Here is a 14,520-nt window from a genome sequence, read left to right as displayed (position 1 = left end):
TTGGCCTAAATATGTTTAATGTGGTTATTTACTGTAATATGTACAAATGAAATGGATTAGCATGTTGAAGGCCCATCAAATTGGGCTGGACTTTGAATTCAACGGCTGACACAAACCAGCCCATTATAATAGCCCATTAAGAACTACTTACTACGTTATAAACGAACTTTTTTTCAAATTACAAAAATTTCTTAAATTTAGTAGATTCCGGATATATCACGTCTTGATTTTGTACATATCCCTCAACATTTCGATATATTATATCTCGATTTAAGAGATATCACTCAACGTCTCGATACATGGCATAAAGTGATCTATCCGACCTATACATGATGTAAAGTGATCTATCCGATCGATACGTGATGTAGAGTAATGTATCCGATAATGAGAGAAAGCAAGGATAGTTATAATTTATTCAAACGATAGAATTTTTTAGAGAATATGATAAAATAAATTATGTATAAGTAATTTTTTTAAAAATAGATGTTGATTTTTTAAAGAGTAATTTAACCAGTAATTCACTTTGAAAACACTTAATCGTGAGTAAAAAAAAAAAGAAGTAACCTAAATGATCTCTCACCAACAATGCATTAAACATATAATATTTTGTATTATTCATATTATAATGAGTATTTTACCATCAATAATCAATATATACAAGCTAAGAAAAGTAGATATTAAGATGATTTTATCTATTGTATTTTACTATTTTATTAGTTTAAGTTTTATGTTCTTTACTTAAATTTTAATGTATCGTATTATTAGATAATGTCAAAAAGTCTCATTTTATATAAAGATTGATTTTAGTATGATCATATATTATTTTTTCTTTCTTCATTTTATCTTTCACTATACTTTTTTATGGTTACTCTATTCGTATTCTACTTTTTCTTGTAAGTTTATTCTTCAGATTAATTATGTGTGATATTATATAACAATATAAAACGATATAATCGGTCCTAAAATTATATTCATCAAATAAATATTGTACGGTACAATACATTATTTCAAAACATAAAGTAATAAATATCAAGACAAAGTGTAACTAATTCCACGTCGGAAATCTGAATCACTAAAAAATATGATGAACTATAGCACACGAAAATCGGGAAAGTAGAAGGTATTTCTGCTCCGGTGCTCGTTTGACCTTGAAAATGGATCGTTCTGACTGTCAGGGACAAGCGGTGATAGATTAAGTAGGTAAGCACGCGGATTGTACCGATTGGATTCAATTGAGTGACGATTACTCCATTTCTTAAGAGAGAACATGCGGAAAAAAGGTTGGACTGATGTGTCACATACGAAACATTAAGAACCAAAGTGTACACTTTCCTCTTAAACCCAAAATCCTCCATTGATGTAAACATTTCAAGATTCTTTGAGAGAGAAATCGAAGAACAGTGGCATAAGGAAGTCGAAGAATCCAAAGTTAAAGCAAAAAGATGAAGAATTTACCGGTGTTTTTGATGGGTTGTGGAGGAGTTGGCCGTCAATTGCTTCAACATATTGTTTCTTGTCGATCTCTTCATGCCAAGCAGGTAATGAAAAGTGCTGTTCTTTTTACCAATTTGTGGAAATCATTATCAGATTGGATTGGTTTAGTGTTTATTTTTGTTGGGTTTTTGTGGGTAATGCTTAAAACTTACAGGGGGTGCATTTGCGAGTTGTGGGTGTGTGTGATAGCAAATATCTGGTGGTTGTAGCTGATGTTCTCACTGCAGAATTGGATGATTCATTTCTTCTTGAAGTTTGTCGTGTCAAATCCAATGGCTCTTCATTGCAGACTCTTGCAAATTCTGGTAGCAGTTCACCCTTTTTTTTTTGGTTTTGTTGTTAAAAGTCATTTAGTGTGGTTAGTTTACCTGTTGTATTGCAGTACTTAATAATCACCCTTAAACAAGCTGCTAAGTTATTTGGTGTGCTTATTTGTAGAATGACAAAAAGGTGAAATCTTTTTTTTTTGTTGTAACATGTAGGTGTATGCCAAGTGTTTTCTGGTCCAGAAGTTATACAAAAAGTAGTTGATATTGGACGTCTTGGCAAATCAACAGGTTTGTGTCATGTCCAAGATATTTATTTTGGGATTGTTGGGGTTGTTAGGCTTGTTATGGAAAGCCTATACCTGCTTATATTATCATCTATTCTTTACTGGTGGAGGACTAATCTACTTGAGAAGTTTAATTAGTAACAATGAGTAGCTGTTAACTTTGTGCCGTATGGGTAATGCTTTGTATTAGCTCCTACTTTAATATTCCCCATACCTTTTAAATGCTTTGCCGAGTATAGTACAGTAGTTGACTTCAGCTGCTGCATGATTCTGGACTTTGCTTATTTACTTTGACTGTTTAGTCCAATCTAGGCTCAAATGTATGAAGTGCAGTGAGTAAATTAGCTTTGTTTTTGCATTGCGGCGGAGTTGTTAGTCTATTTTGCTGTATGGAAGGAAATCTTTGTTTAAATGGAGGGAGTGAGTTCAAAATACATCTTATTCTTGCTTATACATTTCTTGCACTTGCTTAGATTCTTTATATGTGAAGACATAAGATAATGCAGGTATCAATGTGTTAGCTTTTGGGGAGTTGTTTCACAGTCAGATTCCTTTTGATTGAAATTCAAACTGTGGCAGGTTTAGCATTTGTTGATTGTTCAGCTAGTGCTGAGACTATTGGAGTGCTAAACCAGGTTGTAGATTTTGGTTGTTGTGTGGTGCTGGCTAACAAGAAGCCTCTTATTGTGCCAATGGTAACTGATCCTTTTTATTGTCGTTGATTTCTATGAATGTGTAGCTTAAAATCAGGTAGTTGTTGTAGCATAAAATCAGTGGTCTAGACATGGCTCAATCATTGAATATGCCACTAGCAGTAGAAGAATAAAATGTTGCAGACAGTGTCCATGGTTTTCATTTTCTTTTAGCAACCATATGCATTCTTACGTGCAGAAATGCAGTTAATGATCCATTCAACCGTGTTTAATCCTGAAAACTAACAAAAGCTGCTAAACGAGACAAGAACAAAAAGTGAGTCAAATGCTATAACAAATATAAAGTTCTCTGAAGATATATTTAAGTGAACACATATGATCTATCTAATAGTTTAAACTTCCGCATTAAAAAAATCTAATAGTTTAAACTTTTGAATGAGGTGACTACCTAATTATATATGGTAGCAGAGAAGGCAGAGGTTCGGGTTTAGGTTCACCATCACCCTTCATTAGAATGATAAAAAAGTTCCATGTGCTTGACCAATTGGCCCATAGAAAAGAATCAGTTCCACACGCGAGCGAGTTAAATAAACAAAGGTGCACTCAACTTAATTTTTTGGATGAGATGATCCCACTATTCAACAGAGTTAAAGTCAACGTCAGTTCCAATTGCTTCCCTTGATTGTCGCTTGCTTACTTATTATGTTTGCTACGGTCACTGCATAACTTGAAAACATTCAGAATTACAGGTCAATCACCTTTCAATCCTTGTCACCTTTCATCCTTCTAATCTGTAAAAGGGTTTCCTCTCAAATGGCAACTATTATATTTAGTGTATTGATTATTTTTGCCTTATTTGCAGGAGGATTATGATAAGTTGGTGTCACAGCCCCGTCGCCTTAGACATGAGTCAACTGTATGTTCTCTTGTTTCTATTGCGTGTAAAAATCTTTTGTGCACTGAAATGTTGGAGACAAAGGAGATTTTAGAGTGTCATGTTATGGGGTTATACTAGTGTATGGGTCTCTAGGTAGATAAAATTGAATTGTGTTTGATCGAGTAAGACCAGAAAGCTGGCTGAAACCTTGGTTCTCCTGTCTTTTTATATGAACATTTTGCAGTGGTGACCAGTTCCGTTTTGTAGCTTCTTCTCTTGTCAATCTAAACACAAGTATATCCAGTCCCTTTATCACCAAGGGGTGTGGTAGGATGGTTGGAGTCCCTCCATCCTACTCTCTCCAACTTTGAAAGTTCCAATTTTTCTGTGTCAGATTTCCTCCCACTGTTCGCTGAAAGAAGGATGTAACTAGGCATCTATCGACTATCTGTAAGTTTACATTTGAAGATAGAAAGATTAACTGATCATATGGATAGTGATGCGTATCATTTGGTTTATCTGATATCTAGAGCACTAGCTGATTAAAAAATAGCTTCACTTGTATTTGAGATTCTTAAATGTCTCATACACGTTAAACCTTCCTCTTCTGCTTCAAAAGCTTTTATTGTTTGACTTCCCAAACTATGATATTGGATTTTGTAGCGCATTGTGTTTGTTTAAGCTATTCATTTATCTTCTGTGGTATACGAAGGATAGTGTTGTCCTAGTTCAGTTTATACTCGGGCTTAGCAAAGTTGTCTGAAATTGCTATATGTGTGGTAGGTTGGTGCTGGACTTCCTGTCATAGCATCCTTAAATCGCATAATTTCATCAGGAGACCCTGTCTACCGTATTATTGGGAGTTTGAGTGGTAATATTTTGTGACCATTTATCATTTAGGCTATATATGCAATAGCAAATGATTATCCTTAGTATCTTGCTTGTTATAAACATTAAGAGCATTTGATGGTAAGATGCGTTATATCTTGGTATCTAACAGGTACCCTGGGGTATGTAATGAGTGAGGTTGAGTATGGAAAGCCATTAAGCCAAGTCGTTAATGCTGCTAAAAGCCTTGGTTACACTGAACCAGGTGATAAGTTACAGCCACCCTATTGATGTTGTAAAATCACCATATGAGTATTGAATATATGACTTACAAAAACAGAAGTGGTTGTTGAAAATATGATAATTATCTATTCTTAAATAAGTGCAGTCTTACTTATTGTTTATATGTTCCTCTGTCTGAGTAATTCTACTCGTTTTCTTGTCAGGCAAGTGTTCCTCTTGTACAACAATATTTCCTGGCCTTCTGCTTAGGAAGTTTGTCTAGTACTAATTCGAATGTGAGAGAAATCAGAGAAATTTGAGAAGTAATTAAGAGAATGTGTGATACAATTGTCTTACACGTGAATTCTGCTTTTATACGCTCTTTTTACAGTGCATATTCTTACATCTACCCAATGTGGTGAACATGCACATACAACTCTATTTTACACTTATCTCTTGTTATTTACATTTAACTATCTGATTCTCCCCTCTAGCTGGTGCATACATGTAAACCTGTATAGGATTTGGTGAATATGTCTATAAGCTGATCAGTTGACTTTCCAAACTTTATAACAGTGTTGTGAAAACTTTTTTTTTGGGAAGGGACAGTCGGTTTCTATATGGTTGATCCTCTTGACAGATGCTGCATACAATGGGATACAAGTATAACTTGATTAGCACTCAAGTTTTGTTATGATCAATTTCAATTGTTATAGAAAAATCTATATCGGGTTTAACTAAGCCTAAAAGTTACCTCATGAGATGAGGATTGCCGAAGACCACATAAAGAGATTACGACAATACATCCTCAACTGAAGTGAGACTAACATCTTATTGCTTGCACAGGGCGGAACATATAGAGTATGTATAAAATAACATAGGGGCTAAACATTGGGTAATTGAACATTAGGGATGAACTTGAGTGAGATATCATTAAGTAAATGGACTTTGTGCCTAACCCAGTCCAAAAAGCTAATCCAAGATCATATAAGGGTGCCTTTAACCAATGTGGTAAACTAACAGCAATCCTTTTCAATCCTTTTGGTGGTTAATCTATGTGCTCATCGTTACCATAGTCATGACCAAATATTCTCTTTTTTCTATATTGCCCAATTGCCTGAAATTATTATAGTATCTAGAAGTAGAACGTATATAAAGAAGGTATCAGTGTCCATTTTGCATCGTGATTGTCTTTGATTTTGTTGATAATCCTTTCCAAGAGCAGGCTTCCTACCTCAAAAGATGCAAATCATTGCATCCTAGTGAATACGACATGGCGAATACGAAAATTGATTCATAATAACAGTTGGAAAGGCACCATCAGGTCTAGTCACCTATAAGATAGTGTAAAAGTAAAACTAACCTTCTATATCTCTCTCTTGAGATTACTAAGAAGCTTTAAGAGGGTCCTCCTAACCTAGTGGAGGTTTACCATATAAATTCATAGAAGTATCAATAAGTTCACAATCCATCATACATTTCTTCTAAGTACATAAGATGTTGTTTGTGGCAAGTACACTTTTTAAGGAGAGTTCTTTATCCAAGGAGATCATAGTTCTATTTCCAGCAGGATTATATGAGAAATTTGGTGCCATCCAAAACTTCTAAGGAAATTCTAGTTCCTTTTCTGATAAAGAAATAACAATGTCTTCAATGCATTGTGAAGATGCAGTCTACTTTCTAGCAGCAATTAACATGAATCGTACATCCACCCCAAATATCATTATGAAAGAAAAAAATCGCTGACATTGCACTTCATCTCAATTTTTTATTAGGATAGTTGAAGTATGAAGTTATTCTTATGTATTCATACTTATTTGCAGATCCTCGGGATGATCTAGGTGGTATGGATGTAGCAAGAAAGGTCAGGAAACATCTTTCTTCTGATTAAATTTACAGTGTCCAAGATTTCAATCCATTTATTGTGCTGATTAAAGCATTATCTTTATTTCTTATCTGAACTTACCTGTAGTCTTACAGTATGCATAATTAAGGCATAATGTTTCATCTGCTATATACTCACACTCACTATAGAAAGTGTTTTCAGGAAGTATATTTTTTCTGTGATATTCTTATGGTGAATGTTGTCCATTTATGAGTATGGCAATTTTAGCTGAATGGATGTCTTTGTTATAATTTTTCCTTATTTGGTGCTTGGGATGATGGTGCCTTTGGGGAGCAGAAAAGCAGTGATTTAGGCAGAATCATTTTCGCATATCTTATCAAACTTGATATAGTTAATAATTGGTTTCTCGGTACTTTTCACGAAAAGTTCATAGTTCTAATTGGTTCTATAAATTTTTAGAAGTTGAATATCCATCATGACAACATTTTGTTTTCATGTCTTCGTAACAGGCTCTCATTATTGCTCGGCTCCTTGGACGGCGTTTAAACCTAGATAATATGAAGGTTAGGATACATGTCACCATCTCTCTTTGTTTTGTTACTAATTTAATCATCTTCAGAAACCTTGATGCATTTGCAATTCCCTTTTCAGATTGAAAGCTTGTATCCTGAAGAAATGGGACCAGATGTGATGCCTCTGGAAGACTTTCTAGTGAATGGTCTTCCCTTACTTGATCAGACAATTGAAGATAGGATTAAACAAGCTTCTGCAAATGGGAATGTTCTGCGCTATGTTTGCTTGATTGACGAGGCGAGGTAATTCTTTCATTTCATTTTTAGTTTGCTCAATGGATAACGGTAACTGGATCTTTTATTCTTATCACGTTCTGCAAGTCACCATACCTCTAGATGCTTAAAGCAAAGCTTGCTCACTGATGGGAAGTGTTATGGCAAGTTAAGGTACTGATGACTGTTGAGCATAACAATTACTACTAATCAAGACAAGTTTATCTTAGAAGATGGTCTCAATTCCTCTTAACAAATGCTTTAGAAAATTATGACAGCTATCTGCAAACCAGTTGTAAGTTCATCTTCTTTATGTTAGTCATCTGATCAGCTCTTCACCACTTGTATCCGTAACCAATTAAAGAACGAGTTAGAAGTATGAATCTGTAATGGCATAGACGGGGAAAAATTGATTATTGAAAACACTTCTGCGTACATGACATTAACATCTAACATTTTCAGATGTGAAGTTGGCATCCAAGAAGTTCCAAAAGATTCTGCATTGGGAAGATTAAGAGGAAGTGATAATGTGGTATGCATTGTTCATTTGCTGTTTCCGTTGGGATTTTTCTTTTAACTGCTATGGAGGTTCAACCCTATCATACACGTCGTCAGTGTTTAAAGCCCTTTTGTGATGTCATTTAGTGTAGTGATGTATAACATCATGCTGTGATTTTAAAGAATGGCTCATCCTTTACCCATGCCTAAGGCGAACGCCTTACTTTGTCTTTACTCTTTACGCATCATCTAGTGTCGCCCTGCAAGCAAACAGTAAGATGAATGATGATTGAACGTCTGCAATTCGTTTGTCTGCAGGTGGAGATATACAGCCGTTGTTACGAGAAACAACCTTTGGTTATCCAAGGTGCTGGAGCAGGAAATGATACCACAGCAGCTGGTGTCCTAGCTGATATTCTTGACATTCAAGATTTATTCCCATGACTGAGATAGATAGATAGAGTGTTTTTAGAGTTGCGCCCTTGTGCTTTGATAAAATACAGAATCTTATGTATAAAAAATTACAACAGGTCATTTCTATATCATTTAACATCTAATAAAGCATCTTGTCTCAGTTGGTGAAAGTTTATTTCCAATAAAAATATGTCAATTTGGTGGTATATATGTCAGTCCCCACCAAACACCAAACTATATGGTGGTATGCATCTATTGATTTATTGTAAAATAAAAAATACATCTGAGTTTGCTTGATAATAATTTATTATGACGTGTTTTAGTTTGCGTTATCAAGAAGACTTTATTACAATTTTCATTCATTCAAGCTCGAAAACTCTAATCTTATATATAACAAAACAACTACAAGGGAAAATTGCCATAGCTCTTTGGTGTAATCAAATTCCCAACTTGATGACGCGTTTTCAAGTATAAAATAAAAGAAAAATTGGGTGTGAGAAGAAATGAAAATAAAACATTATGAAGACAAAGTGGTGTTGTTGGGTAAAAAGTGATACTTTTGATTTTATTTTTTTTAAAAGGGGGACTGTTTTTTTATTCTATGGCTGTCCCCATCCCCTACCCACCCACTCAAAATTATTCTATTTAGATAAAAGACTCTTCTTGTTGTATGAAAAAATCATACTCATGGAAAAGAGGAGGAAAAAAAGGATAATTTAATTTATCTTTTTAGGCCCTCCAACTTTGATATTAACGAGTTAAACTCTTGAGTTTGTATAAAGTTGAATAATTAGACATATAAATCGTACGTGACATAAAATTAGATGAGGGTGTATTGTTATATACATTACGTTATAATAGAAACAGTTGAGGATTGCACAACAACTTGTGATCATCGGATGCGAGAAGCTGGTAAATGGCCGAAATAAAACAACAACATACCAAGTATAACCCAACAAGTGGGATGTGTATGTAAACCTTATCACTACCTTATGGGGTAGAAGGTTGTTTCCGATAGAACTTCAGCTCAAGTAAACATAGAAAAAAACAATACCTTAAAGAAAAGGAAAATGGAACAGATTTCAAACTCTTCACTATTCTAAAATGTATTGATGATATGGTAGGCCCAATTAAGCACTACAATGAGCTGTTGAAAAAATGGACAAGTGCATAAAGCAAAAGTAATTGAATAATTGCCTCAATTATTCTATTCAAGTCTATACATTTTGAGAAGAGAAAAGAGGACTGTTTTGATTAGCTGAAAAATAGTTGTACTAATTTCAAGCAATCACTAATCATTCTTGTTTGCAAATTACTCTCAACATTCAACAGGTAAAGTAAAGTACTATCTTTGTAGTTGAAGATAGATAGAAAAATTTATCTTCTCAAAATCATTTTGTGTTTCCTTGCAGATTTGAGAAATGGAGATTGGGTTAGCAGTTGGTGGTGCATTTCTCTCCTCGGCTTTGAATGTTCTGTTTGATAGGCTTGCTCCTCAGGGTGATCTGCTCAACATGTTTCGGAAGCACAAGGATCATGTTAAGCTCTTAAAGAAGCTGGAGGACATTTTGCTTGGTCTTCAGATTGTGCTAAGTGATGCAGAGAATAAGCAAGCATCAAATCGACACGTCAGCCAGTGGTTTAATAAGCTTCAGAGTGCTGTGGATGGCGCTGAAAACTTGATAGAACAAGTCAATTATGAAGCTTTGAGGCTTAAGGTGGAAGGCCAGCATCAAAATCTTGCAGAAACAAGCAACAAACAAGTAAGTGACCTCAACCTGTGCTTGAGTGATGGTTTCTTTCGTAACATAAAGGATAAGTTGGAAGAAACCATTGAAACGTTGGAGGTGTTGGAAAAGCAAATTGGTCGCCTTGGCTTAAAGGAGCATTTTATTTCGACCAAACAAGAAACTAGAACACCTTCAACTTCTTTGGTTGATGATTCTGGTATCTTTGGAAGGAAGAATGAAATAGAGAATTTGATTGGCCGTTTGTTGTCTATGGATACAAAGGGAAAAAATCTGGGTGTAGTTCCTATTGTTGGAATGGGAGGTCTGGGTAAGACAATACTTGCTAAAGCCGTTTACAATGATAAGAGAGTGCAGAAACATTTTGGTTTGACAGCTTGGTTTTGTGTTTCTGAGGCATATGATGCTTTCAGAATAACAAAAGGTTTACTCCAAGAAATTGACTCAACTGACTTGAAGGCTGATGAGAATCTTAATCAGCTACAAGTCAAATTGAAGGAAAAGCTGAATGGAAAAAGGTTTCTTGTTGTCCTTGATGACGTGTGGAATGACAATTACAACGAGTGGGATGACTTGAGAAATATTTTTGTACAAGGAGATATAGGAAGTAAGATCATTGTGACAACACGCAAAGACAGTGTTGCCTTGATGATGGGAAATGAGCAAATTAGCATGGGCAATTTGTCTACCGAAGCCTCTTGGTCTTTATTTCAAAGACATGCATTTGAAAACATGGATCCTATGGGACATCCGGAACTTGAAGAGGTTGGAAGACAAATTGCAGCTAAGTGCAAAGGACTGCCCTTAGCTCTGAAGACGCTCGCTGGCATGTTACGCTCCAAATCAGAGGTTGAAGAGTGGAAATGTATTCTGAGAAGTGAAATATGGGAGCTGCGAGACAATGACATATTACCAGCGTTAATGTTGAGCTACAATGATCTTCCCGCACATTTAAAGCGATGCTTTTCTTTTTGTGCAATATTTCCTAAAGATTATCCATTTAGGAAAGAACAAGTTATTCATCTCTGGATTGCCAATGGTCTTGTACCTGTGGAAGATGAAATAATTCAAGATTTAGGCAACCAATTCTTTTTCGAGTTGAGTTCAAGATCATTATTTGAAAGGGTCCCAAATCCTTCTGAAGGAAACATAAAGGAATTATTCCTAATGCATGACCTTGTCAACGATTTAGCCCAACTTGCATCTTCAAAACTTTGTATCAGGTTGGAAGAGAGCCAAGGATCTCATATGTTGGAACAATGTCGGCACTTATCTTATTCAATAGGAGTTAATGGTGAGTTTGAGAAATTGGCACCCCTCTACAAATTGGAGCAGCTGAGGACATTGCTTCCGACATGTATTAGTGTCAATTATTGTTATCACCCTCTAACCAAGAGGGTGTTGCATAACATACTGCCTACACTAAGATCCTTAAGGGCATTATCATTGTCAGGTTATGGGATGAAGGAGTTGCCAAATGACTTGTTTATCAAATTAAAGCTCCTCAGATTTTTAGATATTTCTCGGACAGAGATTAAAAGGTTGCCAGATTCCATTTGTGTGTTGTATAACTTAGAGACACTTCTCCTGTCATCTTGTGGTGCTCTTGAGGAGCTACCGCTGCAGATGGAGAAGTTGATTAACTTGCGTCATCTTGACATAAGCAACACTCGGCGCTTGAAGATGCCACTACATCTGAGCAGGTTGAAAAGCCTCCAAGTGTTGGTGGGAGCCAAGTTTTTTGTAGGTGGTTGGAGAATGGAAGATTTGGGTGAAGCACAAAACTTATATGGATCTCTATCAGTTGTGAAGTTGGAAAATGTGGTTGATAGAAGGGAAGCTGTGAAGGCAAAGATGAGGGAGAAGAATCATGTTGAGCAATTATCATTGGAGTGGAGTGAAAGTAGTATTGCCGACAATTCACAAACAGAAAGAGACATACTTGATGAGCTACGCCCACATAAAAACATTAAAGAAGTCGAAATCAGTGGATATAGAGGGACAAACTTTCCCAATTGGGTAGCTGATCCTTTGTTTCTTGAGCTAGTGAAATTGTCTCTTAGCTACTGCGAGGACTGTTACTCCTTGCCAGCACTAGGACAACTCTCTTGTTTGAAATTCCTTTCTATTAGAGGGATGTATGGAATAAGAGTGGTGACGGAAGAATTCTATGGCAGATTGTCCTCCAAAAAGCCTTTTAACTGTCTTGAGACGCTTGAATTTGAAGATATGACGGAGTGGAAGCAATGGCACGCACTAGGAATTGGAGAGTTCCCTACACTTGAGAACCTTTCAATTATAAATTGCCCTGAGCTCAGTTTGGAGATACCGATCCAATTTTCAAGTTTAAAAGTGTTTCGAGTTGTTGGTTGTCCAGTTGTTTTTGATGATGCTCAACTGTTTAGATCCCAACTTGAAGCAATGAAGCAGATTGAAAAATTATATATCCATGATTGTAACTCTGTTACCTCCTTTCCTTTTAGCATACTGCCAACTACCTTGAAGAGAATACAGATATCTCGTTGCCCAAAATTGAAATTGGAGGCGCCAGTTGGTGAGATGTTTGTGGAGTATTTGAGTGTGAAGGATTGTGGTTGTGTAGAAGATATATCACCTGAGTTTCTCCCAACAGCACGTAAATTGATTATTACGGATTGCCAGAACGTTACTAGGATTTTGATTCCTACTGCCACTGAAACTCTCACTATTGAGAATTGTGAGAATGTTGAAAAACTATCGGTGGCATGTGGAGGAGCGGCCCAGATGACGTCTCTGATTATTTCGGAGTGTAAGAAGCTCAAGTGTCTTCCAGAACGTATGCAGGAACTCCTTCCATCTCTCAAGGAACTGCGTCTGTCTGATTGTCCAGAAATAGAAGGAGAATTGCCCTTCAATTTACAAAAACTCTATATCAGTTATTGCAAGAAATTGGTGAATGGCCGAAAGGAGTGGCATTTACAGAGACTCACAGAGTTATGGATCATTCATGATGGGAGTGACGAAGATATTGAACATTGGGAGTTGCCTTCCTCTATTCAGAGTCTTACCATAAAGAATCTTAAAACATTAAGCAGCCAACATCTCAAAAGCCTCACCTCTCTTCAATATCTATGTTTTGATGGTAATTTATCTCAGATTCAGTCACAAGGCCAGCTTTCCTCCTTTTCTCACCTCACTTCGCTTCAAACTCTACAAATCCGTAATCTCCAATCACTTGCTGCATTAGCACTGCCCTCCTCCCTCTCTCACCTGACCATCCTCAATTTCCCTAATCTCCAATCACTTTCAGAATCAGCACTGCCCTCCTCCCTCTCTAGCCTGACCATCTATGATTGCCCTAGTCTCCAATCCCTTCCATTAAATGGGATACCCTCTTCCCTCTCTAAACTATTTATTTTCAAATGTCCATTGCTCGAACCACTACTAGAATTTGAAAAGGGGGAATACTGGCCACAAATTGCTCATATCCCCACCATAGACATCGATCGGGAATGCATGTAATGATTAAAACAAATGGCTCCCCAACTGATGTAAGCTATTCTTTTCCCTCATAAGCTTTTTATTTCACTTTGCTTTTTTGTTACTTCTTTTCATTTTTAATCATGCCGTGCTAGCTCATCATCAAACACATAGCATTATATTTAACCTCCGTAGAGAGTCTAAATTTTTTAAAGGATAACGATCACAAGTTTTAGGAAGTAAGTGCAACTTCCATTGTCACATGTTATATAATTCTATATTTCTCATTGCTTATTGGTTTATGCTCTTACCGTGTTTTAATTCACGTCTCAATCGCCACCATGTTTAATAAAAAGTTTTTAGTTCTTGTAACCATCAACCATCCTATGTCACTAGAAATTTTGATAGCTAAAAGAGGTAGACAAAAAAGCTAAACATCTTTTTTCTTTCGTATAGCGACCAGACAACTACATTTTGATAGGTAAGGGCTATAGATATACATTTGCAGGGTGTTAATCCAACGAGTAAGAAAATCACTGTCTTCAGATATCTTCTCTTGCATATACTTTTGCAATTTTAAGCTACATTTTGAACTCATGTGTTGTTGCTAACGTAAACATGTTTTGTGCTTAATCAGATGTGGAATTTGAAGAGCGAGTACGACAAGTCTGGTCCATGAATTGTCCGTAGGAAGTGTTTCTAAGGTGCTGCTGCTATTTTTACATCTGTTCCCGAGTTCTTTTTTGTTTTTTAATCTTTCCACTAAAGCTATTATGTCGTCCACAGTGAATTTTCAGGTCTGTTGTTATAGGCAAGTCTTTGAGATGCGACTATCAAAGAAGGGCGATTACGATCAGTGTACCGCTGATATTATTTCATGTTTCCAGTGCAAGCTTCTTTTGTAAGTTGACAAACTTGATTAGTTAATATGTTTGGGACTCAACTACTACTCATTTTGTAAGACTTGTGTACAGAAAATCAAATTAGAATTATAACTCGTGATGGTTGAATAAACTCCAAGAAGTACCGATATATTTTTATAGTGGATATGTTGTTTGCTCATTCGGTGCTTGATATCCACATTGGGATCCAACTAAATTCGAATTTGCACATTTGAAGGAGTGGCGCTCCTGACATTTTTTT

The 14,520-nt window shown here is 36.0% G+C and overlaps 2 protein-coding genes across 2 annotated transcripts; both read left to right on the top strand.

Annotated features, from left to right (window-relative positions):
• Nucleotides 1-1,316: 1,316 nt before the first annotated feature.
• Nucleotides 1,317-8,340, top strand: LOC101264180 (uncharacterized). The gene is made up of 12 exons (XM_004251183.5): nt 1,317-1,538; nt 1,649-1,799; nt 1,977-2,051; nt 2,627-2,742; nt 3,563-3,616; nt 4,361-4,448; nt 4,578-4,670; nt 6,451-6,491; nt 6,983-7,036; nt 7,125-7,288; nt 7,721-7,790; nt 8,075-8,340. The coding sequence occupies exons 1-12, from the start codon at nt 1,443-1,445 to the stop codon at nt 8,198-8,200; spliced, it is 1,128 nt and encodes a 375-aa protein (XP_004251231.2). The 5' UTR covers nt 1,317-1,442; the 3' UTR covers nt 8,201-8,340.
• Nucleotides 8,341-9,353: 1,013 nt separating this feature from the next.
• Nucleotides 9,354-14,439, top strand: LOC138339241 (putative disease resistance RPP13-like protein 1). Its single transcript, XM_069290823.1, has 4 exons — nt 9,354-9,502; nt 9,583-13,448; nt 14,015-14,081; nt 14,164-14,439. The coding sequence occupies exon 2, from the start codon at nt 9,592-9,594 to the stop codon at nt 13,417-13,419; it is 3,828 nt and encodes a 1,275-aa protein (XP_069146924.1). The 5' UTR covers nt 9,354-9,502; nt 9,583-9,591; the 3' UTR covers nt 13,420-13,448; nt 14,015-14,081; nt 14,164-14,439.
• Nucleotides 14,440-14,520: the final 81 nt, after the last annotated feature.

Source organism: Solanum lycopersicum, chromosome 11 (genome assembly GCF_036512215.1).
Source record: "Solanum lycopersicum chromosome 11, SLM_r2.1".
In the NCBI taxonomy this organism is placed as follows: Eukaryota; Viridiplantae; Streptophyta; class Magnoliopsida; order Solanales; family Solanaceae; genus Solanum; species Solanum lycopersicum.
The sequence above is the reverse complement of the archived record's forward strand: the minus strand, read 5'-3'. Positions and strand labels throughout refer to the sequence as shown.